This window comes from Cucurbita pepo, chromosome LG09 (genome assembly GCF_002806865.2).
Source record: "Cucurbita pepo subsp. pepo cultivar mu-cu-16 chromosome LG09, ASM280686v2, whole genome shotgun sequence".
Lineage (NCBI taxonomy): Eukaryota > Viridiplantae > Streptophyta > Magnoliopsida > Cucurbitales > Cucurbitaceae > Cucurbita > Cucurbita pepo.
In genome coordinates, this window is record NC_036646.1 from 1,738,359 (window position 1) to 1,763,529 (window position 25,171).

At 36.8% G+C, this 25,171-nt stretch overlaps 5 protein-coding genes across 6 annotated transcripts; 1 reads left to right on the forward strand and 4 right to left on the reverse strand.

Annotated features, from left to right (window-relative positions):
• Positions 1-834: 834 nt before the first annotated feature.
• Positions 835-7,434, reverse strand: LOC111802298 (ubiquitin receptor RAD23d-like). The gene is made up of 12 exons (XM_023686608.1): positions 7,230-7,434; positions 4,582-4,743; positions 3,566-3,622; positions 2,928-3,004; positions 2,763-2,837; positions 2,471-2,648; positions 2,151-2,312; positions 1,955-2,023; positions 1,816-1,863; positions 1,544-1,650; positions 1,389-1,467; positions 835-1,287 (listed from the first exon to the last, which is right to left on the reverse strand). Exons 1-12 carry the CDS (start codon positions 7,293-7,295, stop codon positions 1,162-1,164), a joined length of 1,206 nt encoding a protein of 401 aa, XP_023542376.1. The 5' UTR covers positions 7,296-7,434; the 3' UTR covers positions 835-1,161.
• Positions 7,435-10,415: 2,981 nt separating this feature from the next.
• On the reverse strand, positions 10,416-10,988 carry LOC111802016. Its single transcript, XM_023686275.1, has one exon. It carries the CDS (start codon positions 10,986-10,988, stop codon positions 10,416-10,418), a length of 573 nt encoding a protein of 190 aa, XP_023542043.1.
• A 5,382-nt stretch (positions 10,989-16,370) lies between these two features.
• On the reverse strand, positions 16,371-17,394 carry LOC111801981. Of its 2 annotated transcripts, XR_002816213.1 has the most exons (2): positions 16,737-17,394; positions 16,371-16,581 (listed from the first exon to the last, which is right to left on the reverse strand). XR_002816213.1 is itself a non-coding variant. In XM_023686233.1 (1 exon), the coding sequence occupies exon 1, from the start codon at positions 17,304-17,306 to the stop codon at positions 16,842-16,844; it is 465 nt and encodes a 154-aa protein (XP_023542001.1). In that variant the 5' UTR covers positions 17,307-17,394; the 3' UTR covers positions 16,591-16,841. The 2 variants fall into 2 exon arrangements, 1 of the variants encoding a protein (XP_023542001.1); XM_023686233.1 differs by lacking the exon at positions 16,371-16,581 and having other exon boundaries at positions 16,591-17,394.
• A 2,882-nt stretch (positions 17,395-20,276) lies between these two features.
• Positions 20,277-22,198, forward strand: LOC111802662 (ethylene-responsive transcription factor ERF118-like). Its single transcript, XM_023687103.1, has one exon. It carries the CDS (start codon positions 21,188-21,190, stop codon positions 22,040-22,042), a length of 855 nt encoding a protein of 284 aa, XP_023542871.1. The 5' UTR covers positions 20,277-21,187; the 3' UTR covers positions 22,043-22,198.
• On the reverse strand, positions 22,167-24,797 carry LOC111802660 (tetraketide alpha-pyrone reductase 2). Its single transcript, XM_023687102.1, has 6 exons — positions 24,625-24,797; positions 24,333-24,505; positions 24,070-24,258; positions 23,823-23,985; positions 22,504-22,693; positions 22,167-22,422 (listed from the first exon to the last, which is right to left on the reverse strand). Exons 1-6 carry the CDS (start codon positions 24,728-24,730, stop codon positions 22,278-22,280), a joined length of 966 nt encoding a protein of 321 aa, XP_023542870.1. The 5' UTR covers positions 24,731-24,797; the 3' UTR covers positions 22,167-22,277.
• Between the last annotated feature and the right edge of the window lie 374 nt (positions 24,798-25,171).

Below are 25,171 nucleotides of genomic sequence, written 5' to 3' on the forward strand. Positions count from 1 at the left end.
TATCATACCATTGTGGGGAGTAGTGTTCATCTAACAAAACTAATACTATACTCAAAATATATATTTTTTAATCGTTATATTGATAATATTAAGCTTATTACTCAACAATTATTTAACAAAAAGACGCTACATGGATAGGTACAAATGACCAACTTTTCTTCCACGTCTCCTAGAATAACGAATTTGACCCCTTACTAAAGGTTGAATTAATTTTGAGAAGCCTATATTTAACACCTTGTTGGCTATTGAATTAATTTTGTTATTTGGGCTTTTTACATTGTATGCATATACCAATCTTGCTATGAATAATGTTTTTCTTTTTCTTTTTTGTTCTTATGAACATTTATCCCAATCAAGATTGTAAAATATCCATACAGTTGATATTTCAATTAGATTTTAAAAAATTGTTGAAATCTATCTTCATTGAATGGTTGAAGGAAAAATTCATTCAAAAAATTCTAAACAAAAACTTGTTTATCCTAACTACAAAATTCCTTGTTAAACTCTGCGCCCAGAACAGAGACTTTCTGTTCCAAATAGAATTTCAAGCTCTATAACTCCCACTCTAGCCCTCAAACAGCCCCTAAAAGAACAAATCAAAGATAAAATAGTGCATGCAGTGGCGTAGGTTGACAACAATTTCTAAAAGCATTAATGAAACTTGTAGATTACATCAACAGAATAATAAAGCGGTTAATATTATATAAAAGAAGTATACTTCGACGATTGTGAGCATTCCAAACTTGCATGAAAAATCATTTGGTGTCAAAGGCAACATCACTCAACAAATAAAAGACACAAAAAAGGACGTAGAAAAAGTAGTTGAAAACAACGAATAAAATGAAGGGACTGTATATATCACATGAAGGGATGGCAGGCTCGAAGTATTGAGTTGCGAATTAAAATTGAAAAGGATAAAATGCATCTTCACATCTATATGTTCACAACAAGCACCATTCACAATGTGGCCAGAGGCGAAAAGAGAGAGAGACAGAGACAGAGACAGAGACAGAGACAGAGACCCGAGGGGAGCACAACGGATAAATACACAGATTCTTTCCTTTTTGTTTTCTTGTTGGTGGATTGGCCGTCATCATTTCTTTTTCCTTTTCCTTTTTGGGGGTTTCTTAAAATGGGCACAACGAAAAGAGAATGGACTAATTAATTCTGATTACCCTCAAATTCGTGAATATGATCTAAAAGGTAGTTCGCAGCCATTTCCTCGTTCTTGTTGCAGGCGAAGAAAACCTCCACCACTAGAGCTCTGTCGAAACCCAAATCCTCAAGCTGTTGGGGAGGGAAAGACAATTATCCAAAATATCAATTTAAGAAACAAGATGAATTCAGTTGTCTTTATCATCATAAGATAATAGAGAAGGTGAACTAACCCGTTGAATGGCTTCCCGTTCCTCGGGGGTTACAGTTATAGCCTGCGGCATAGCATCAGCAAGCTGCCCAAGTACATTCCTGAACAAGCTATAAATTATTAATACATAAACTTCCACCATTGTTTCAAATTGAGATGTGGGGAACAGAAATTTACCCTTCTCCTTCAAGAGGCTCATTAATCAAGCGGAGGAAGTCAGGTTGATGATCTTGAATAAGTCTAATAAGCTGAGGATTTTGTTTACCCAACTCTTGAAGCATAGGCTGAAACAAAATCAAGGAAACCAAAACTTGCATAAAATGGCAACATATGGCACCTTGCTTTTTTTTTTTTTTTTTTTTTTTTTTTTTTTTTTTTTTTTTTTTTTTTTTTTTTTTTTTTTNTTTTTTTTTTTTAAAAGCAAGTATAAAGTGTACTAGATGAAGAACCTGGAGTATCTGAGGGTTAGCTCGCACCATAGCTCGCAAAGCTTGGAACTGAAATGAGAAAGAACAAATTTTCAGAGGCGGGCAATACATGACGCGTGGTGTCAGTTTGTATGTGGAGAGAGGGAGAAGGAGAGAGGACCTGAGGACTATTTCGTAGAAAATCAAGACTGCCGGAACTAACGGCTCCGGAAGCTAAATTAGGTACACCCTGAAGTAAAAAGGAAAAATAAAAATCATAAACTTCAAATTTGAAAACCCATAACATTGCTCATTATTCTTCTCTCTACCAATAATTGCAAACGAACCTATAAGTTGATTAATTTTTCTTTTCCTACCTGAGGAAAGAGATCTAATGGATTAGCATTTGGACCCGTGGCTGTCGCAGATGCAGTTTGGGCAGGTTGGGCAGGCTGTGCAGGTTGAGCGGAAGGGTTGGTCACTGGAACAGTAGACGGAACATGAGCAGCAGGTGGAACTTCAACTTGCTCAGGTATGCCCTACAGGAGATAATTTTGTTCAAATAATGCCATTCTAAACAATTGACCTTGCAGAGATAAAAGTATAGCCATTAATAATTTCATTCTCTGAATGTGAAGGAAGACCTAAAAAATAACAGTAGAACGGAAAAAATAAAGACATCTGCAAATAGACTTACAGAATAAAGGTAATCAACAGCCCTTTCTGGATTATTGTAAGCAGCACGAAGAGCTTGAACAACAGTGTCCCTATCCCAAATCCCTCCGCCCATGAGAAGAATCTGTTGGATAGTCTCCTCCAAGTTACTGCCCGCGACCAGGTTAGAAGCTGCTTGGCTGTAGACATCAGATTCTGGCCTGTTTATCACGAAGTACAAAGGAAATTTAGAAAACTTAAAAGTCCGAAAATAAAGAGCGAATAAACCTTTACATTGAATATAAAAGGTATAACGGGAAGGAAGAACTACTAACAAGACAGTGGTTGCAGGCGCCTGAGCTGGCGCTGGAGCTGGAGCTGGAAGAGAAGAGGTGGTAATAGTAGCCGGACTGAAATAAAGATCATTGTCGTAATATGCTACAAGAACAATTATTCTGGAAAGATATAGTGAAAAACATAGCAGATAGATCTGAACTCACGGTGCTGAAGTTGGCAGAGGAACTTCAGATGTTGAGACTGGAGTTGCAGCAGGTGCAGGGGCAGTGTTCTGTGGTGCCTGCAAGGAGGTCCTCCTTGTCATACTATACTATATCTACATTTTTTTCTTTAATTACATCTCGATCAGGAATATCAGTAGATAACTAACAGCATTTTATGGGAATAAGTAAATAATCACTATTGAAGAACACTGCACCAACTCCGAAAAGTTGGCAACAGAGCATCAAACATCATGCAACGTTTGTATATGATTACTTGGAGATGATCACATGTAGAACCGTTATGCTACATAGTCTCATAGAGCCAATGAAAAATCATACTGTCAATAGATAATATAAGTACTTGAAGACAAATTAAGGACTCTACTATTTAAGCAATAAACATGAACTTTTTTAGAAAAACATCTGCCGAAAGAGACAGGTAATAACACTATTAGGTTTAATACATACAACAAAAATTAAGTACTGAAAAGCTTACACAAGAATACAATAGAACAAAGGATTGTGACAACAGAGGACCTATTTGACTGAAANACAACATTTAAGGCATTCAGAGACACTGAGACTATCATCGCCATTACCACTGGCCAGTAAAAAAACGTAGAATTGTTATTCCTTACCTTTGACACTGGTGCAGCTTGTGTGGTAGAAGACGTCCCACCCGATGAACTTTTATTCTACAAACAAAAAGATTAAAAAAAAAAAGGACTATTTTAGCAAAACAAACGGTAAAATAAATAATCAAAAGGATATGAGTACAACTAACAAATCCATTCTTTTTGTCGTCAATTCAAATTCAAGTGCAAACAACAGGAACAATGCTACAAAACGTCATAACAACCAGATTTCATTGGAAAAAAATGAATGAAAAACCAGATTTCATTGGAAAAAAATGAAAAATCACAAAAGGGAAAACAAAGGAACAACCCAACGAAGGGAATGCCAAAGAGATCCAATCCTGGAGAAACAAATCTAAGAAATAATAACAAAAATCATTACATCCTTGGAATCAGCGCTCAAAGGAGAGCGCTATCCCAAAAGGAAGGGTGGAAGATCACCTCCACCAACATCAAGCAACTGTAAAGATCACCTCGTCCAGATAAGAAGAATAGAATGCCCAACAATTTTCCTAACAAAATTGCTTCATCCAACCAAAGTTGTCTCTTTACATTTTTCTAGCTTAAAAATGAGAATTTTGTGGCAAAGCTGTTAAGAGTGGAGAAACACACACAAAAATATATATTTCCCCTTTAGGTATATAGTTCATCCTTAACAATCAAGAACACTTGTTATAGCCATCCCCAAATGAGGACAAAAAAGCATAGCCAGGTGCAATTCCAGTCTCCAACATGGTTGAGTAATCTATAGAACTTTTGTCTGGTTTATTAGCATATTACCTCCACTAAAGTAAAGCCCAGAAGTTAAAGGCTTTCATGATGAATTTTTGAAATTGTGGCACGTGGTAATCTAATATTTTTACTCACTCAATATTTATTTTTGTTTAAACATGGAATAATCAAGCTTCTTCTTCTTATTAGCATTTGTAATAATATAAATTTCAATCTCTCATCTCCCTAGAATTTGTTATTTACACAATCCTTTCAATTAAAAAAAAAAAAAAATTAAGCTGTATTACCTTTGTTAACATGATTACAATAAAACTATTTTCTGCAACTTTATTTTCATCCAGTGTTGTGCCGTCTTTAAGGACTTTTCCCTGATGGATAAGCATCTGCTGTGCAGCAGGGTAAACATCAGCACCCTGAACAGTTTCTATGTTTTTCTTAACATCAGCAACCTAAAACCAACAAAACTCAGTTAATGTGACATTCAAAAAGGCAGAAGGAAAACATGGTGGCAAAACAGTTCAAAAAAATATAACAAAATAAAATACAACCATGTGTTTTACAAAATTTACCGAAGGTACCATAGACAAATTGCACTTGTAAAATTGTGCAGTAAATGTCTACATACAACAATGATCAACTATTTATATGAAGATTTACATAATGCAGCTTATGTACTCTCTCTGCTTCATAGATGTTTGGTGACAGCAAGCAGCATAATTAATGCAGCAGCAATACCAAGCCTTTTAAGACTTTTAAAAGAGAAGGGAAATCAAATTAAGGGCCAGCAAATCTATTTAGATTTTTCTTGACGAAGAAACAATCTTTCAAGGAATATAATGGCATCCAAAAGACCAATCCCACAAAAGAGGAAACCCCTTTAGGAAAAGGGACAAGGGTCCCTCTCAAGTCCCCTATAGGTCAATTTTGTTTCTCTCCCCCACAAGCCCCACAAAACCGTGCAAATCCTTGCCATCACAAAAACATTCCCTTCTCTTGATTTGAACAGGTGAACACAAGGGTATTCGTAATGGCAATGAGGGAAAAACTCTTCGATTATCTCCAAAAGGCATTTGTGCCTAGAAAACGGCAGGTCAACCACCTAAAAATATGAACACAAAACACCAAGCAAAGTCACAGCTCCAAAGAATATGGACAAGGTCTTCGACCACCATTCGGCAGAGAATACAACAAAACGACCAATCAAAGTAGGCAATTTCCTTGGGAGATGGACTAAAGTATTAACTTCTTCATGTATGACTTAAACACATCTAATTTGATTGTGCCTCAAACCTAATGGGATTGGCAACAAGTAACAAGACTGAAATAGGCACAGTTTCTTTCCTTAATTCACCTGGACATAATTCTTCCAGTGCTTGCTTCGAGCAAGACAAAGCCAATATCAAGAGCCACAACCACGATAATGAGACTGGCATATGTTTTTTCAGAAATCATTGGGGGGAGTGGAAGTAATGTGAATTGACAAATACGGATATGAGAGAACTACTTGTTCAAGGCAGTGTTTACTTACAAATTAGCAGCTCATTAAAATAGATTCAGACATGACAGCATCCTCAAGAGACTGTTGAAAGAAATTAGAATACCAAGCTGCTTCCAGAAAAGTTACTATTCATGTGGTATTAAAAGGCATCTTGGAGATGGGAATTGGTTGAACACAACATTAGAGCACAGGTCTAAGTGCTTAAGCCCATAAAATTAGGAATGATGGAAGAAGGCATAAATGACAGAGGAGTAAAAACTATCTTCCGGTACAAGGAAGAGCAATCCTGGGTGAAATTTGGATCATACTAGTGATCACCAAGGTTGTCGTGACTTCCATACAAATCTAACATGTAAACCCCCACTAAGCTTGACACTAGGGAGCAGGTTGAATAAAGGGTTTGACAAAACCCAAATTACAAAGCAAACTCCTCATTTAAAAGACTGTTTGATGTAAACGACAGTTGATGGTTTTGCTTCAAGTACAAAGAGAATTTCACTTTTAGCCTTAAGGACGTTTGCAGAACAGGGATTCTGCAAATATTAAGTAGATCCACGAGAAATAAAAAAGGAGATAAGTCGGGAGAAAATGTGATAGATAAGATGCAAGTGCTTAGCAAGAAGTGCTAAGGTTTCCCAAAATTCTATCGTGGGAATTGCATTACCTCACATGGTAAAACTGAAAGGATCAATTTTAAGGGAAAACTACAGTAGGATACTATATTGCTCGAGCACATATAATTTCATCAATAGATGAAATAAAAGGAGTTAAACACTCTTAATCACCGAAGGTGCATTACATGAAAGAGCTCAAATTAGCAATTACTAATGAGATTATTCTTATCCATACAACGTTTATCTTCTGTATTTATTCAATCAATCAATATTAAACCTAACTTCTTTGTCTTCCTTATTGTTTTTAATTTAATATATCATATACAAAATGCAACCAACGAGATCACTTGTGGTCTAAGTCCACAGCGCAAACGATGACATCAGTTGTGAAGTTAGATATAAGATTGAATTAGCGGGCAAGAAAGTCCTACATCAACTATGCAACTTAATACTAATGGCAAAGCATAACAATCGCAACCTCCTGTAGCTACAAATGACAAGAGAAAAACTACTTGATGCTTTACTACAGAGAAAAGAAACGATCAAACGAAACACAAATCGAGTACAGAATTAGTGCAATAACAACGATGAACAATATGAAATTTCCAAATCACAACACAATTTAATCGTACAAAAAGCAGCAATACAAGAAGGAAAACAACGAACTACCATCGCATAAACCCTAACAAATAATCAATTGGAAGTAACAAACACACACCGGAATCCAAAACATAGTTGAGAGTCCTCGATTCCGAGCCACAGTCTTAATGCAAACGATTAAAATGAGAAACGAAACTAAAACCGATAAAGAAAGTAAACTAACCATATCTTGAGGGTGAACTTCGATTTCGAAGTGTGAGCCCTTGAGAGTCTTGACGAAAATCTTCATCTTCAGAACTCGATCGCGGCCTTCGCAGAGATGCAAGACCACAGCAGCACGTCGTACGCCGGATTCGAGAGAATTATGGTAGTACCCTAGAGCGAGCAAAGCCTCCGAACGACGGTAACCGAAAGCGCAAGCAAAGAGAGCAAGAAGGATTGGATCAGAATTCCGCGATTTTATATAGGAGAATGTAGAATCCATGATCACGCGCTATTTGGAGCGTGTAAACTACGCTCTTTGAAAAAAATTGATCAACAATGCGAGGAAAGAGCGCGTGTTGAACATGTAGTAGTTATGAGTTGGTGATGAAAGCTGGAAAAGTTAGTAGATTTTTTTGTTTTTCTTTTATTTTTAATTTTTTGCATTTTGGATCCGACGTGGCCTTCGACTTCGAACTGTGCGTTTTTTTTGGAGTCTCAAATCACCGCTTGATTCGTTGAATTATATTTATCGTTTAAATTAAATTTAGTTTCAAATTTGTTAATTTGTTTTCTTTTTTTGGAATTACACGAAATTTCAGTTAAATTTGGAGAGATTCAAATTTAAGGAATTGTTATGTTATATTATGTTAATACTTTATTAATAGTATTAATCTCACATTTTTTAAGTATAAAAAATGATCGTGTCACACCAATACATTCCCAATCTTATGTCGATTGGAGGAATGTGAAAACCTCTCATTAGTCAACGTGTTTTAAAGTCGTGAAGTTGATGACAATACGTAACGGGTCAATACGGACAATATGTACCCGTGGTGAGCTTGAATTGTTACAAATGATGTCAAAGCTATACATCGAACGCTAGCCCCCAACGAGAGTGGATTGTGAGACCCCATGTTAGTTGAGGAGGGGAATGAAGCATTTGCATTCATTATAAAGGTGTGAAAACCTGTCATTAACATACTCGTTTTAAAAATTCGAGGGAAAATCCATAAAAGTTTGGGTTGTTACACCAATACGAAAAAAAACCCCGACCAAAATTAAGGTGAAATCGAGGGAACAAATCAAATTTCTTAACCTATTAGACCAGCGGATACGTTTAGCGTGAGAGACGTGTGATGATTAATGAAAGTGACCAATAGTAATGTGAGCCAGTCATACGAGAACGACCCAGCGTACCTACCTGCTTAGTTGAAGTTTAGCTCATAATTAAACCCTAAACCCGAAACTTTAAACTTTTTTAAAGTTTAAAGATATATTTGAAAGAATATTAAAAATAATTTATTAATTGGCTAAAATCGTTTTTGAGTTAGTTTTAAAATATGAGCAGACCAACTTGGACCAAGATTGCACAAGTTGGGCACGCAGGGAGCAGGCCCTTTGTGAGCCGAAGATGTGCAATTGGGCTAAGCCCAACTTGGACCTGACCCTTTTGTGGTGGCCGATTTTGGTTTATGTTGTCAATGTAATCTCATGATGGTACCACGCTATGGTCCATGGCACAACCAATTAGCTATTTAACCCCTTCAAAATCACTCCTAAATAAATGAAATAATCTCGAACCATATGAACATAGCTTAATCTCTAATTACGTGCGATTAAAACTAGTTAACCAACTTGTTTAAGAGTAATTGGTTTGAATTAGACACAAAATTAAATATATTTAGATAGTAAAATAAATAAATAACGTAACTAGTTAACCAACTTGTTTAAGAGTAATTGGTTTGAATTAGACACAAAATTAAATATATTTAGATAGTAAAATAAATAAATAACTTAAAAGCGTGCACATACTATACAAGAGGAAGAAGAGGCATGTGGACGGTGAAAAGTAAAAGGATAAGTAACTGATAAAAGTAAATATACCTAAAAGTAAAATAGAAGATTCCAAAGACTCATCCGACTAGTACTCCATTAACTCGATTAACACAATGCAATTCGATTGGATAGAATTATTAACTTATATGAATAGAGTTGAATTCAAATGTACGATAATCGTATGGGTAACTTGATTTACAAGTTATTATACAAAATATAGATGTGCATTCACCGAAAAACACTGTTGGAGGCCTTTTGGGAAGCCCAAACAAAGCTGCTGAAAGTGGACAATATTATACCATTGCGAAGATTCTAACATGTATCATAGTCATGCCCTAAACTTAGTCATAGATTGGTAAATCTTCAAATGCTGAACAAAGGCCTCCAAAAGAAACTTAGGACTCCAAACGAAACTTAGTCATGCTGAACAAAGGACTCCAAAAGAAACTTAGTCAAAGGACTCCAAAACTTAAGTCATGCTGAACAAAGGACTCCAAAACTTAGTCATGCCGAACAAAGGACTCCAAAACTTAGTCATGCCGAACAAAGGACTCCAAAACTTAGTCATGCCGATAGATTGGTAAATCTTCAAATGTCGGACAAGGGACTCCTCCAAAAGAAACTTAGTCATGCCGATAGATTGGTAAATCTTCAAATGTCGAACAAGGGACTCCAAAAGGAACGGAGACAAGCCTCGATTAAGGGGAGGTGGGCTAATTTAGGGAATTATGGGTTTATAATTAAGAAATGCTCTCTCCATTGATATGTGGCATTTTGGGAAGTAGTTTATAAGTAATACTCTCTCTATTGGTATGAAGTCTTCTGGGAAGTCCAAAACAAAGCATGAGAGCTTATGCTCAAATTGGAGCATATTATACCATTGAGAAGACTCGTGTTCATCTTACAAACCCAACCTAAACCTAAATTATAAGACTATGGACTATAAACCCTAAAAAAATTACTCATATATTTTTCTTAGGGTCTAATTCGAGCAATCCGTTGACTCAGTATATATATAAAATAATTTAAATATTTTGTAAAATTAAAACATTTGGTGCCTAACCCTTTATTTGGTTCATTCCTCATTCGTCAATATTTCAAATAAAAAAAAAAAAAAAACAATAGAAAGTGCCGGACGGCAAATCTCGCGCAAATAGAGTTTGAAGATTTCGAAGTTCTTTCAATTTGCAACCCAGAAATAAGAACAAAAAGGGGAAACCATAAGAATTTGTGCAATTTGCGTAATCCTGTGTTTTGAATAAGAAGAGAACGAACAAATTTCTATATTCATCTGCGACATCTGTATCAGTCTAGTCCTACAGTCCTTTCCATCAACGGAAAAGCATTTACAAATCGGCGATGTTTCTACCTACTGCGCCGGCAGAGATTCTTGCCGCCAAAGAAAATCCGAGTTCTCCGACGCATCCAAACACAGATTCGAATACTCAAACAGTCCATCAAACGCCACATACGCCGCCGTATCGCTTCCGCTATACACATCTCCGCCTTCCAGTTCGAAAGCGTCATAGTTCGGAATCTGATCCTCAAACCTCCACATCTCTCCGACTTCCAACGAATCACTCGAAACTCTCGCAAACACAGCCGATTCGTCGAACTCCTCCTTACTAATCGAAGTAACAGAAGGCGGAAGACCGAGTTCATCGTCGGAGGCTTCCAATAGATAACCTAACTCCGGCTGAGACTCACCGGAATCCACCGTCAAATCCACCACCGGCACCGGAGACGACGACGCAGTGGCGATTTCTTCCTCAAAACTCCTCATCAACGAATCGAGATCTTGAGTCGCTGGTTCAGGATCGGACTCGTCGAAAAAACCTAAAAGGTCATCTCTGAGTCGCTTCACCTCGGGCGAACCGTTCTCCGACTCAGTAAACTCAGCCGAGTCATCCCGATCCCGCTTCTTGGAAATTTGATTCTCCATAAGAACAAGAGAGAGAAACTAGGGTTTCTTGTTTGAATTGATTTTGCAAAGTTCAAACGGATAGACGCGACAAAGAACGTGAGACAATTAGGGCGGGGATTCAAGGACGGGATTTATATAAGGGGGACAAAGAAGAGAGAGAAGGTAGAAGGCGCGTGGATAATGACGTAAAACGAGCGCGTGGGAGCGTATACCTATGCTAATCAAAGACGCTTTGCCTTTTTCTTTTTTTATTTTTTAAATTTATTTATTTATTTTTCTCTTATCCCTAAAAAGAAAATTGTTTCCTACGGAAAATTCTACCCACCTCCGTTTCATTTTCGTGACTTTGTCCGGTTTCTGTTTTTGAAAAAGAAGAAACAATTAATCCAATTCAATTCCATTTACAAGTCCGCAATAGTGGGGCCGCTATCCGGGTCAATGACGGTTCCGTTTTTGTTTATTTTAGTTAATTTCTTTTTTCAAATTTATTCAAAATTTAAATCTTTAATAAATCTAAAATTATAAAATTATAAACATAATATAATCAGATTATTCCGTCTAAATCCCCAAGGGGTATTTTGGTAATTTTGTTTATGTTTGCTTTTGGTCAAAGGTTTATTTGCAAGCAATGGGAATTAGAATATCCAAACTCCATTTTTCTTTTCTTTTATTATTTATTTATTTTTTCCTCTTTCCCCTTTGTGGAAGACAAAATGTGGATTTCATAGGAAGCCACTTGCAACCCTTTATTTATTTAATTAATTTAAATATAAAAAAAAATTAGTCGTCGTTATATATATTAACGTTGCAAGCATATATTGTCTCTTTCTTTCAACCTGTAAACAAGTCAATTGAGAAAATGTTTCACATAGTTACAAGGAATGACTAAGATGATATCTCATATATATATATATATATATATATATATATATANGTTCAAATTCATGTGTAAGAGATATTTTCCACTTCATCCTGTTATGTTAAAATGATACTCTGATATCATGTTAAGAATGATAAGCATAAGTGAGATTGAAAGTACATAAAAATACTTTGACTCCGATACCATGTTAGACATGATATTGTCCACTTTGAGCATAAGCTCTCATAGTTCTAAAAGACTTCATCCCAATGGGGAGAGTATTCTTTGTTTATAAACCTATGATCATTCCTTAAGTTAGCCGATATGGGACTTTCATCATCCAACACTATTAACCAATTTCTAAACCTATCGAAAAATCTAATTGATTCTATCTAAAATATATTCCAATATATTATGCATAGTTGTCAGCCTTACCGTTTTAAGATGTGGTGAGAGATTTTCACACTCTTATTTATTCATATATATATATATATATATATTATTAATAAATAAGAAAAAAAGGAAAAAATTTAATAGGGGAGTTGGAAAACGTGAGGTAGTGGGTACTAAAGATGTGGTGTAAAAGGATGCAATGAATAAGGCGGTGAGTTGGAGTTTACCCAAAAAAGGAGGAATTGGGAACCCAATAATCAAGCGTTTCATTGTCGCCTTTTCTAGAAAATCTCCAAATCACTGATGACGTGGATCCCACTCACCCTTTTAAATTAAATCCACAATATCTCCTAAACCTACAAAATCATTTTTTTTTTCGTTCTTTTTTATTGAATTTTTATTAGGTANTAGAATTGTGCGGAAGGAAAGGATTTTCCACAGGCTGTATTTGACTAATGCAAATTACCCAAATTACCCAAATTCCCTTTTATTGACTTTCTAGATTTCAAATTTTGTTACACGTTATCCCTTTAACAACTCCGGGGTATTTTTGGAAACAAATATCAGCTTTTTTATTTTTTTATTTATTTAAAATTGGTAAGTATTTATTTGGAAGGGAATAAACTCCCCATGGATGGTAAAATCCATGATCTTATTTGTAAGTTTCTTATTTTTAAATATTATACTAATTTTATATTATTTTTAAATAAAATTAGTGGTTTAGAAAATACATGTGAACACAGTCGTACGTGTGGTTGGTGTGGAGGAGTGTGAGGGGTGACGTGGAAATTAAATAAAAAAATTAATTAGGTACGGAAATAGTTGATATTTATTTTATATATAATTAAATGGTTGGCAATAGAGGAGAGGGGAGGGTCACGTGACATGGAGCAGAGGTGGGCCCAGGGAGTCCCCTCCCAACAACCCACTGGCGGATGGGTGGTTTTGTCGTGGGGAATTCATTCTCCCAAAAATATCAGGCAAGTGGCCGACACCCTCATCCAACCCTTCCACGTCACACACTTCACACTCCCATATTATAATATTTTTTTATTATTTAATCACGTTATTCTCACTAAATTAATAAAATATGTTAATAATGTATTTAAAAAATACCCTTATTACCGTTAGTTTTGATACAGTTAATACTTTGTTTAAAAAATCCTCTATAAATTTCACTAATATTCTCGAGCATCTTAAGTGATAAAAAAAATATCTATGAACTTTCACACCATTCAGAGATGCATTCATTTAGCCTTAAATTTAAAAATTATTTTTTTTCTATTAATTTATTTAGCCTTAAATTTAATAATCCTATTTAAAAAAAGAAAGTATTTAAAATATTTTATTTTAAAAATAAAAATATTATTAAATAATAAGTTAATAGGAACATTCGAGAAGTGGTGGGACCACAGGTAGCACCGGTAATGAAGAAAATGGATGGGAACGGGGTACGTGGAAAGGTCAGCCACAGCCAACCAAAGAGAGGCCGCGGTTCGTCTTACCTGTCGCCCACGTTTCCACGTCCCGTAATAACCACGCCTCCTTTGACCAATCTTGTGTGAGCCGTTAAAACGGCAAACCGCGTTCCCCATTCTCCGTTACGCCCGTCCGTTTCCTTCCATCAATTTGCCTCTATCCACAAATTTATTTATTTTTTATATGTATTAATGTTTTAATAATAATAATAATAATAAGTCAAATTATATTTTGAATTTATATTAAATAATCGTTTTTAATTATCTTCCTATGTTTTCCACTGGCAACACTTTAGTGGTATCGTATTTTAAAATTCATATTGACTTTTAATAAATCCTCATTTCGGCATTAAAAATAAAATAAAATAATTGAAAATATATATAAATAAAATAAAATAACGGCCGTTGGATAAGTCCATGTTGGGTGCGTGTGTACAGTAGGGGTGTACATTCAACCCGACAACTCGGACCAACCCAACCCGAACTATAAGGGTTAGGTTAGGTTGGATTAGTATTTCGGGTATCCAAAAAAAAAAAAAAATCATTTTTTTAAATGAAAAATAAAATTTTAAAATAATATTTAACCTTCCTAATTTATTCCACCAAGTTTCTATCATATCTTACAGTAATATCAAACTGTAAATAAATAAATAAATATATATATATATACTATTTATTTAAGTGAATTTGTTGAATCGATTTTTGTAAGAAAACCGAGTTCAAAGCCCAAATTTACCCTAATTTTTTAATGGTTTGAACTGATTCTAGTTGCTCTAGGTTCGTGGAGGAGAGATCTTCAACACTTCTGAAGATTGTTGAAGATTATTGAGACGAGTAGTGCCATTGAAGATTGTTGCATGAGTTGGAAGAGGGACCACGAGCTATCAAAGCCGAAAACAGAAGCGGCATGGGTTAATTTACTCTTAGTCGACCTGTCACAAGTGGCGTAGGTTCACGATAGTACCTTGAGAGTCGGTTGAACTTTAGAACGTAGGAGCCTCATGAAAACTTATGACCGTGTTGCACCTCGAGGGCATAGATACAGGTCTAAAACGATGATGATGAGAGTCTAACAAAAACGATAATTCATAATATATGAGAATTCAAGAGAATTTTCGAGAGCTACAGGTCTAGATAGGACCGAGAATTAAGAACTTGAGCTATCTTTCGCTAAACTACCCTAAATTGAACCATAGGATGAGCAAAGTGGGGATTCAAAATGGGCTTTTCTTGAATAATTGAATTGGGCTTTGACAAGAAAATGAGAGCCCAAATATGCTGTTTTAATTTGTAAAATAATTTAAGCTTAATTACAAAATTTAATTTTGTGAATTATTATATATATTTTTTAAAATGTTATACAATACACAAATAATTAAGGGTTTATTAGATAAATATACTACCTATTTAAAATTAAAATTTAAACAAAGTAAAGTCTAATTTTATTTTAAATAAATAATGGATAACTTTATTCTCAAATATTCTCAAATATTTAAAATTCTAGAGGGCAAAGTAAATACAATAAAATATTTTTTAAAAATTAAGAAAAAGAAAAAGGAAAAGAATAGCCAACCGTGCAAGTCACCCGAGCATTTATCTTTATTGACTTTTTAAAAAATTAAAACTCGAAAAGAATAGTAAAGGCCTATCTAACATGAAAGCATGTAGAAGAGATATGATTAGTTGTCACTTCTTCCTACACTGAGTTATATGTTATTTGTTTCTTTGCTTATAGATATAACGTTCATTTCTTCAATTCTTCAAACGGTTTTCAATGTATTTTCTCGTTCACGTTTTTTGAACCTGTTTCTCATAACGTGACTCAAGGCCTGCACATACACCAACGTTGTTCACGACATCTGGATTTCTCAAGGCTAACTTGTTCGCTTGGTTAGAACAAGTGTTGCACAATCGCTGTCTTGAGTTGAATAATTGCATTTCCTCACAATTGTGGGTCGAGTTTGAATATTCGTTTAAGCCAATTAGACCAAATTTCTTCGATGACAATAAGGTTTACCTCATGATGTTTATTTTTGCTTTTGAGTCCTTTCAACTGTCTATTCTGATTTCGATTGCTTCCTAAATGATATTGACAATTTTTGCATTTGTTTCTTTAATAAAAGTTGAGTCATCTTCACATTTATTATCGATCAAATTTGTTAATGTTTCCTTGGGACCAATACTCGGAATACATTCATATATTATTTGAGAGATAGATCGAATCAAGCTCGATGTAGGTAGATATAGCCAAAGTATAAATCTCGGTAGTAAAGAATGATGCTCTGATACCACGTTAGTAATAACCAGTCTCACAATGGTATGCTCTTCTGTCTTTGCTTTGGGCTTCCCAAAAGACATTATAGAGATAGTATTTCTTGATTATAAACCCATGATTATTCCCTAAATTAGTCCCATGTGTGACTTTCATCCAACACCTCCCCTCGAACACAGTACATCTCCCCTTAATCGAGATTCAACTTCTTTTCTTTTGGAGTCTTAGTCATTTTTTACTATGTATTCGAGCCTCACAATACTTTTGTTCGACATTTGAGAATTCTATTGACGTGTCTAAGTTTAGAGCATAACTCTGATACCATGTTAAGAATGATGGTCCGATACCATGTTAGATGAACACAACTATCTCCATTGGTATGAGACCTTTTGGGGAAGCCCAAAGCAAAGTCACGAGAGCTTATGCTCAAAGTGGACAATATCATACCATTGTGGAGAGTCGTGTTCATCTAACAGCTTGAACCTAAGCTTGGTCGACCCACCTTGAAACGTCTTGCCCTCTCGAGGTCCATGTGATCCCAATCTAGCCTTGATTCGATTCTCTTTCGTCCCAATCCTACTAGGAATCAATGAAACCAACCGTCTTCTCCTGCCAGCGTTTAAGTTCAATGAATCTTATTCAAATAAACACATTTTTTTAAAAAAACAAACCTTCTTGGAATTGACTGATTATTGATACAATAAATAAAATAAAAATAAAAATAAAAACTCGAGCAAGAAGGGTCTGGATCGGGTCAGGCTTACCCGGATCCGCAACCAGAAGGCTCCAATATCAGTTCATCAGTCCGCATGATCGGAGCGATCGAGTTCTTCCAGGGACAGCCAAACTGTAATCTCCGCCGTAAATCTCTACTTCCGACGAGAATCGGCAGCCGAATCGCCAGTTAACGACTTCAGATTGTGGCTCCGGCTTCTCCTCTCCTTACCGTCCGATTCAACGCAAGTAGGTTCTAAGTTCAGATCCAGATCCAAATTTCTGTCCAATTTCTGATCTGGAATTCTCTTTGTTCTAATTTCAACTCCATCGCCTTCTTTCTCGCTCGCCTTCGCCGTCTTCGCTCTTTTCCCCATCAACAAGCTTCTCGCACCATCGATCTTCTCTATGTATTTCGTCGCCGCGTGTAATCGCTTCAAAATGGCGAAGAACTCCTCCACCTCTTCATCCGACGTCATCTCCCTCTCATTTCCTCTCTCCGCCACCGTCTCCTTCTGGTTCCCGGCAGCGGCGGCGGCATCGTAATCGGCGTGTTCTCCCCGCTCCCGCTTTCTTTTCCCTCTATCCGTACGACTCGATGGAAACAACTCAAACGGCATCGTTTGTTAGACAATTTTCGCGATTAACAGCATTTTCTCAACAAAATTTATAATACGCAGCGGAATCAAAACTATTTCGAAAAAAAAAATAAATAAATAAAATATTTTCGGCGAAATTCGGAATTTTAACAAATTTACATATTAAATAAATAAATAATTATTTTTTTCTGACTAGAATAGCACCAGCCACTGAATTTCCTTTTTGAAATATTATTTTAAAAATAATTTATTATGACTTTACAACATATTATTATAATTGGTTAATTAAATTGTAATTTAATGGAAAATTTAAAATTATTTTATTTTATTTTATTAAGAGGAATAGAATTGATGGGTTGCGGTCAAAGATATATTAATTGAATATTGAGAATTAAAAAATAGTTAAATCTTTTTCGAGTAAAGGTGGGGAAACATTCTTTTTTAAATTAATTTATTTAAAATAAAATATGATTCTTGTTGAGAAGATGACGTGTCCTTGCGTTTTTTTAGTGACGTCAGCTGTGGAAATCACAAACGTAACGTATGGGAATTTTAGGCTCAACAAAGGAAAACGACAAAAAAGATTAGTCAAAAGGAGGAAAAAAAGTGTAAATTATAGAAAAATATTCAAAATTTAGTTTTCTTTTTCTTTTTCTCTTTATTTATATTATATTATATATATATAAATAATTTAATTGTGCTCGTAAAAATTAGAAAAGGCCATGTAGTCGACATTTTCAGTTAATTGTAGCATGACTTAAATTCTCGAGTTACAAATGAGCTTCAAATTTAAGTGAATTAACGGATAATTTATTTTTCCTCAGTTAAAATAGCTAAATTTTAGACGAATTCAAGTCACAAATGAATTCCAATAAGATAGACAATAACAGAGTCAACTTTGAACAATTTAATAAATTTCTAAAAATTTAGTCTGATAAAATTATTTTTTTAACAGTGAAATTATTAAAGGCCGATCAAATTGGACCGTAAAACCAATCCAACCCGATTAGTCGGTCAACTTTTTGCCACAATTGATTGGCTTCGGTTTTCAATTTTATTGGTACGACCAAACAAAGTCATTTCCACTTTTGAGCCTCTTCTTCTATTTCAAACCATAAAGTCTACCCACGTTGCCTCCACCTCCCGTCCTCGTTCCATCCTCCTTGTCAACTTTCACTTTTCATGGTTGACGTAACTTGTCTGCACCCTTCTACATTCTACGTTAACGTCACTTCCTGCCCAGCTATCTCTCACCATCTCGTTAGCTCTCCCATTTCATTTCTGTCACCGTTCATGTCCTCCTCTTTCTCTCCAAATATTTATAAACGCTTTCCTTAATCGATACATTGAATATATGAGTTAAAAGACGCATACATTCAATTGGAAAATAAAGATGTGAAATTGATGTTAAATGCTTCATAAAAAATTGGTCAAAATAATGATACTAAAGGCGAATCGGCGCTAGGCAATGTGGAGGGTAGGGTCAATATGGTCAACAATAATTTTTCTACACGTGGTCTTTGGGGGCATTTTTGGAATTTCCTTCGCATTTCCTCCCCCACTATCGTTTTCTTTTCTATTCCCAAATTGGTACTCTTCATGGGACCCAGCGGTAGCCATCTTTCTACTTAAAATTCAATTTTTTCCTTTTGTTTTAAAAATAATAATAATAATAAATAAACTTTTTTTTTTTTTTTTTTTTTTTTTTTTTTTTTTTTTTTTTTTNAATGAATTTTATATATGCAAGTATTTTAATATTAAATTTAAAAAATCAACTACCTCATAATTTATATTTAATTAATTAGTTATAATATCAATTAAATGTGAGAAATTTTAGTGGATGAATTCATAGCCATTCACTCTCTCTCGGCCCGTTCGCGAGTATTTTGGGCCAAGGAATAGACCACTCGGCCTCGATTTTAAGAGAAGGTTTTAGAAAGCGAGGGCAGAGAGAGATTTTTGAAAATAAAGTTTTAGAAAGCGAGGGCAGAGAGAGATTTTTGAAAGAGACGTTATATAAGCAAGCAAGAGAGAAATAACAATAGCTTACAGTATATAAATTTGGGTAGGGAGAAGTTGACAACTAGTCGTATCCTCCTATAGTACATTCTGAGACATTTCATGTCTGACAGGTCCAGACATTATATTTCTAAAATGTCATACTTCCTATAAATATAAAAGGAAAACACTAGAATATGAAAAGACATAAAGGGTTGGGCTTGTCATGGGCAACACGCCTTAGACGAGCATGACCGTGACATCTTACTTATAAGAAAGGGAAAGTAGCACGCATGAATATAACTAGCTCACTCAAACCAACTCGTATTGCATATACAACATTAATACAAATAACTTCCAGCTTCACTGCAAGCTATTACTAAACTTAACCCAGATAGATTCTACCTATCTTCACTCCAAGCTATTACCAAACTTAACTCAGATAGATTCTACTCATCTAAACTAATAAGTAGGGTATAGTAATCAGTTCAGTCAAAACTATTTATAACGGTTCTACTTATTCTTATAGTTCAACTTTCTAGAGTTGATTTGTCGGTTCTCATGAAAATACTTACTACCCGTACTTGCTTGTGGCTCAATGTTGTAAAGGCTTACTTTTGGTTTTTTACCACGAGCATCTAAGTCTAACTAAGTCTCTTATGTTCAACTTGGGCTCTAGTTTGAAAGCTTATTCAACGACCATCGACTGTTTGATGTACAGTCAACATAGAGCCCTAGGAGCTTGCACTCATACCCAAAACGCCATAAAACTATATGCTTGGTATAGGATCGGTGAATTTTAATATTTGAAAATAAGTCAAATTTTGAAATGTATTTTAAAGCCAAGGAACGAAGAAAATAAATTTATGATAAGATAATGTTAGGAGGAAAGAATTTGATTTTTTTTTTTTTTTTTTTTTTTTTTNTTTTTTTTGTTAAATGTGATATGATATTTTAAATTATGAAAAAAAAAAGAGATTGAAAAAGGGGTGAAAGCCACCAAATCCCCAAATTCAAATAAATTCTATGATCCGGGGAATTTGCGGCGGATCGACTAGAGAGTCTAACAATAATCCGATGGCCATAACATTAAATTCGTTCATACCATCACCAAACCATCCATTTTTAAGCAAATTCCACTCTCCATCAGTTGTTTCCGGTAAACTTTGACCGATTCTCAGAACAATTGCAGGCGCATTCGACTGTGAAAGAAAACTCAAGAACATCATGAAGATTCAGAAGGCCGTCAGATTATGAAGCCTTTTCCGATTCGATTTCTTTATTTTCTGTATATTTTAATGGAGAATGCCTCGATTCATGAGATTTTGGTGTTTCTTCCATAGAGATTTTGGTGTTTTTTTGATCTGGCTGTCTCTGTTCTGTTATCTCGACGATCGAACAATGTCGAGCGTGGATTGGCGGTGGTTGTTTACTCTCTTTCGATTTTGAAGAACAGGGAAGAAGTTGAAGACGGTGGTTGAGCAGTAGATTTTATGTCGGCTTTGTTCATATTGGCAGTCATTAGGGCTCTGCTGCAGCTCTGGTTTTCTTCTTCTGTTTCCTTCTCACTCTGCTGGTTCTGGCAGAGGTTGATTCTTGTGCAACAATCGTTTTCAATGCTTTTCAGATTCAAAAGGCAAGACTAATTTCCAGTTTCGTTCACTCGTTTCTTCGATTTCTAATGTTCTTGATGATTCTGGTTGATGTTCTTTTTGTTTTGCAGGACTTGTTCTGGAGTAAAATTATCGTGGACTTCTCGTATAAAGCAATTTCTTCTTCGTTTCTCCTCCTTACACTTCCGCTGTTTTGATTCTCAGAAATCTTCCATCGTTTCCGTTTGATTATTCATAAATTATTCTGTTCTTGTTCTTCGTGTTCTTCTTAATCTGTCGTACTACTCTCTGATGCCGCATCCTAATCAGAGAACTGTTAGCGACAGAAAGTTCAAACAGTCGACGAATTTCTCTGGAGATCCGAAAATGAGGAGAAAAGTTCGTATAATCTGTTATGATCCTGATGCAACGGACGCGTCTTCAAGCGAAGATGAAGGAGAAGTATACGGAAGATTAAGAAGAAGATTGAACAAAAAAAACCGAATCATACACGAAATCGACCTGCCTACGCCGATGAACGCTCCCGAATCTAAGAGTTCTAAGAACAGCAACAATGGAAACAACAACCCTAAGTCTCGAAGATTATCGTCTTCGAAATACAAAGGTGTGAGACAGAGACCTTGGGGGAAATGGGCGGCGGAGATTCGAGATCCGTTCAAAAGAAGCCGTGTTTGGCTAGGAACTTACGACACTGCTGAAGAAGCTTATCAAGCCTATGAATCGAAGCGGTTGCAGTTTGAAGCTACGGCAGCGGAAATGGCTACTGGCAACGGCACTGTGTCAGAGCAGACTGATTCTTCGGTGAGCACGACGGAGACCACCATGTCACACACATCTCCGCCGTCTGTTCTCGAATGGAACGATTCAACTTCTCAAAGCCGAGAGGGAGATTCAATCAAAGAAAAAACAGACACAAATATGAACTATCTTCAAGAAGCGGATCTGGGGAATGAATTTGGTTGGAGTCTGGCTGATGGAATCGGGATGTTCTTGGACGATTTTGCAAGTCTAGACAACACCCAATTTTTTGCGTTTGCCGATGCTGATGATGAACCTTGCTTCCTTCCAAATTTCGATTGTGATCATATATGGAATGCTGAGATTTCTAGTTGGCTTGATGAACCGATCAACATAACTTGTTCATAATTTTTTGCAGCTTAGGATTTTTCTCCATTTTTTTGAAGTTTTGATTCATTGAGAATGCAGTTTCTAGAGAGAAAATGAGATAGGGTTTAGGGTTTAGGGTTTAGGGTTTTTTTTTGTGAATCTATTTCGATTTATAAACGATTATTATTCTTGGATTCTTTACTTATGAATCGTCAAATCGAAACTACAAGCCAGATGGTTACAGTCGAAGTTATTGAAGGCTTTTTTCTTCGATTCAAAGAAATCCTCTGTCTCGGAAACTCTTGATCGAATCATCAAGCATTTGTTCGAGCGTCTTGAAAGCGGGGAATCCCAGGTTAGATATCTTTCTGGTGTCCATATTGTGAGGGTTGCTATCTCCTTTCTGATCGTTGTTGCATCTGTATGCATGCACACGAAGTGTTCGATGAAATGTCTAGGAGAAAAATTGAGAGATTTTTGTCGAGATTTTCAAGACTCACTTGGTTTCAAATGGGTAGGATGGATACTTGATTCTGAGCATTGCGATGATCTCTGACCAGTGAGCTACTGTGCTTGAACATATGATCCTGCCTGATGCTTTTGGATGTTCCATTGCTAGTATGTGCGCTGCTACCACGTCGTCTATGTGCACGAACCCCAACGTGCAGTTTGGATATTCGCCGCTTTCACCTGATGGAACAACCACTCCGTTTTAAGAGAACTGAAAGAAATTTAGTGTAACCGGACTTTTCCTTTTGAGATTCTCCCAAGGTTTTTAAAACTCCAAGCCCATGATAGTTATGGACATATATTGTTCTTTTTTAGTTTTCCCTTTAGAATTTTTTTTTCGAGGTTTTTAAAACTCTAAGTCCATTATGGACAAGTGGGATTTCAGAATCCACCCGGGCCCTAATGGGATCTCAGAATCCACCCACCCCTTAGGGGACCCCGGTGGGATCTGGGGATCTCAGAATCCACCCACCCCTTAGGGGACCCCAGTGGGATCTCAGAATCCACCCACCCCTTAGGGGACCCCAGTGGGATCTCAGAATCCACCCACCCCTTAGGGGACCCCAGTGGGATCTCAGAATCCACCCACCCCTTAGGGGACCCCAGTGGGATCTCAGAATCCACCCACCCCTTAGGGGACCCCAGTGGGATCTCAGAATCCACCCACCCCTTAGGGGACCCCAGTGGGATCTCAGAATCCACCCACCCCCTTAGGGGACCCCAGTGGGATCTCAGGATCCACCCACCCCTTAGGGTACCCAGTGGGATCTCAGGATCCACCCACCCCCTTAGGGGACCCCAGTGGGATCTCAGGATCCACCCACCCCTTAGGGGTACCCAGTGGGATCTCAGGATCCACCCACCCCCTTAGGGGACCCCAGTGGGATCTCAGAATCCACCCACCCCTTAGGGGACCCCAGTGGGATCTCAGAATCCACCCACCCCTTAGGGGACCCCAGTGGGATCTCAGAATCCACCCACCCCTTAAGGGGACCCCAGTGGGATCTCAGAATCCATCCATCCCTTCGGAGCCCGGAGTCCACCCACCCCCTTAGGGGACCTAGTGCAATCTCAGAATCCACCCACCCCCTTCGGAGCCCGGAGTCCTCACTGGCATAGCCTGATTTTGATACCATTAGTAACATGTCAAACCTACTGCTAGTAGATGTTGTCCTCCTCGAGCTTTTCCTCGAGGTTTTTAAAACGTGTTTGTTAGGGAGAGGTTTCCGCACCTTTATAGAGAATGCTTCGTTCTCCTCCCCAATCGATGTGAGATCTCACGAAGAAAATGAGGAAGATTCTTGCAAACCTTTGATGATGGCGAGTAGGAGATGCTGGGTACTGGTTGGTTTTGGTGTAAGCAAAGGACCAATAACAAAAGATGGGTTCACCACAACTAGATCCATTCCATGTTCTTCTGCCAAACGCCAAGCCTCTTTCTCTGCCAAAGTCTTAGCAAATGCATACCAAAGCTGCCAAAAAAACACCCAAATGAAGAAATCAAAACAAGTCTCGTCAATCCGATCTGAGCCACCGAAAGAGGAGTTCCTTCTTACATTATGGCTCTTGCAATACTCGGGATCGGACCAATGCGATTCATTGAGAGGACAGAGTTGCTGGATGTCATAACGATATCTAATTGCAGAGCAGGACGAGGTGAGCACTACTCGTTTCACGCTGTTCGCTTTTAGACATGAATTTAGTACGTTCTTCGTACCATTTATACATGGATCAATCAGAGTTGCCTGCATAATATTGCGAGAACGTTAATTATACGCACATACGCAACGAGTTTGGGCATATCCCATTAGGATCTTGCCTTGATGTTGTTATTGTAGGGAACAATGACAGGTGAAGCAGTGTGGAAGACCCCATCAACTCCTTGAATGGCCTCATCAAAGCTACCTTCTTCAAGCAAGTCAGCTTTGACTATCTTCAGCCTCTCCTTAGCTCCATCGAACTCCCACAGAAACCCGACACTTCGTTCGTCTCCTGTTCATGAAAATGACAAGTAAAACATCTATATCAATGGTAACTCCTGTGAATCAAGCTGTCGATATGCAGGTATTATAGATTTTGACGACAGGGGAGATATGGTTGTGGTTCGTAACCTGGGTTTCTAACGGTGGTGCGAACGTGGTGACCGTTCTCGAGCAATGCCTTGACCAAGTTGGAGGCTATGAAGCCAGTGCCGCCGGTCACACAGTACTCTGGCATCTCCGGCTTGTGAATGGCTGTGTGGAAGGGAAGAGTTTATAGAGTGGCCAGGCATGAGGATTGCTCATGCATGGTGCGCTTTCAGCTATTATATTGCTGAGCTCCAATTACAAGAGTGGAAGATGAGTCATCCACTTTGGAAGGTTGGACTTTTCTAATATAAACATAAATCGTGCTCGGGTTTCAAAGACTGACTCGAACAACTTTTATTAACCATTCGAACTAACCCAATTGTCTTTGTATGATCAAATTAAACTGTGTTCATCGTCTGATAAAGTTGTTTTCGTTGACAAAATTGACATCCCGAACAACTAAGTTAGGTTCAAAATGTCTCCTTCGGTTCTAATCCATAAATTAAATTAGGAACATTTTATTAGAGAATTTTAATATTAATTTATTTAATGTTACCAAATTTAATATTTTATTTTATGCCTAATCAAT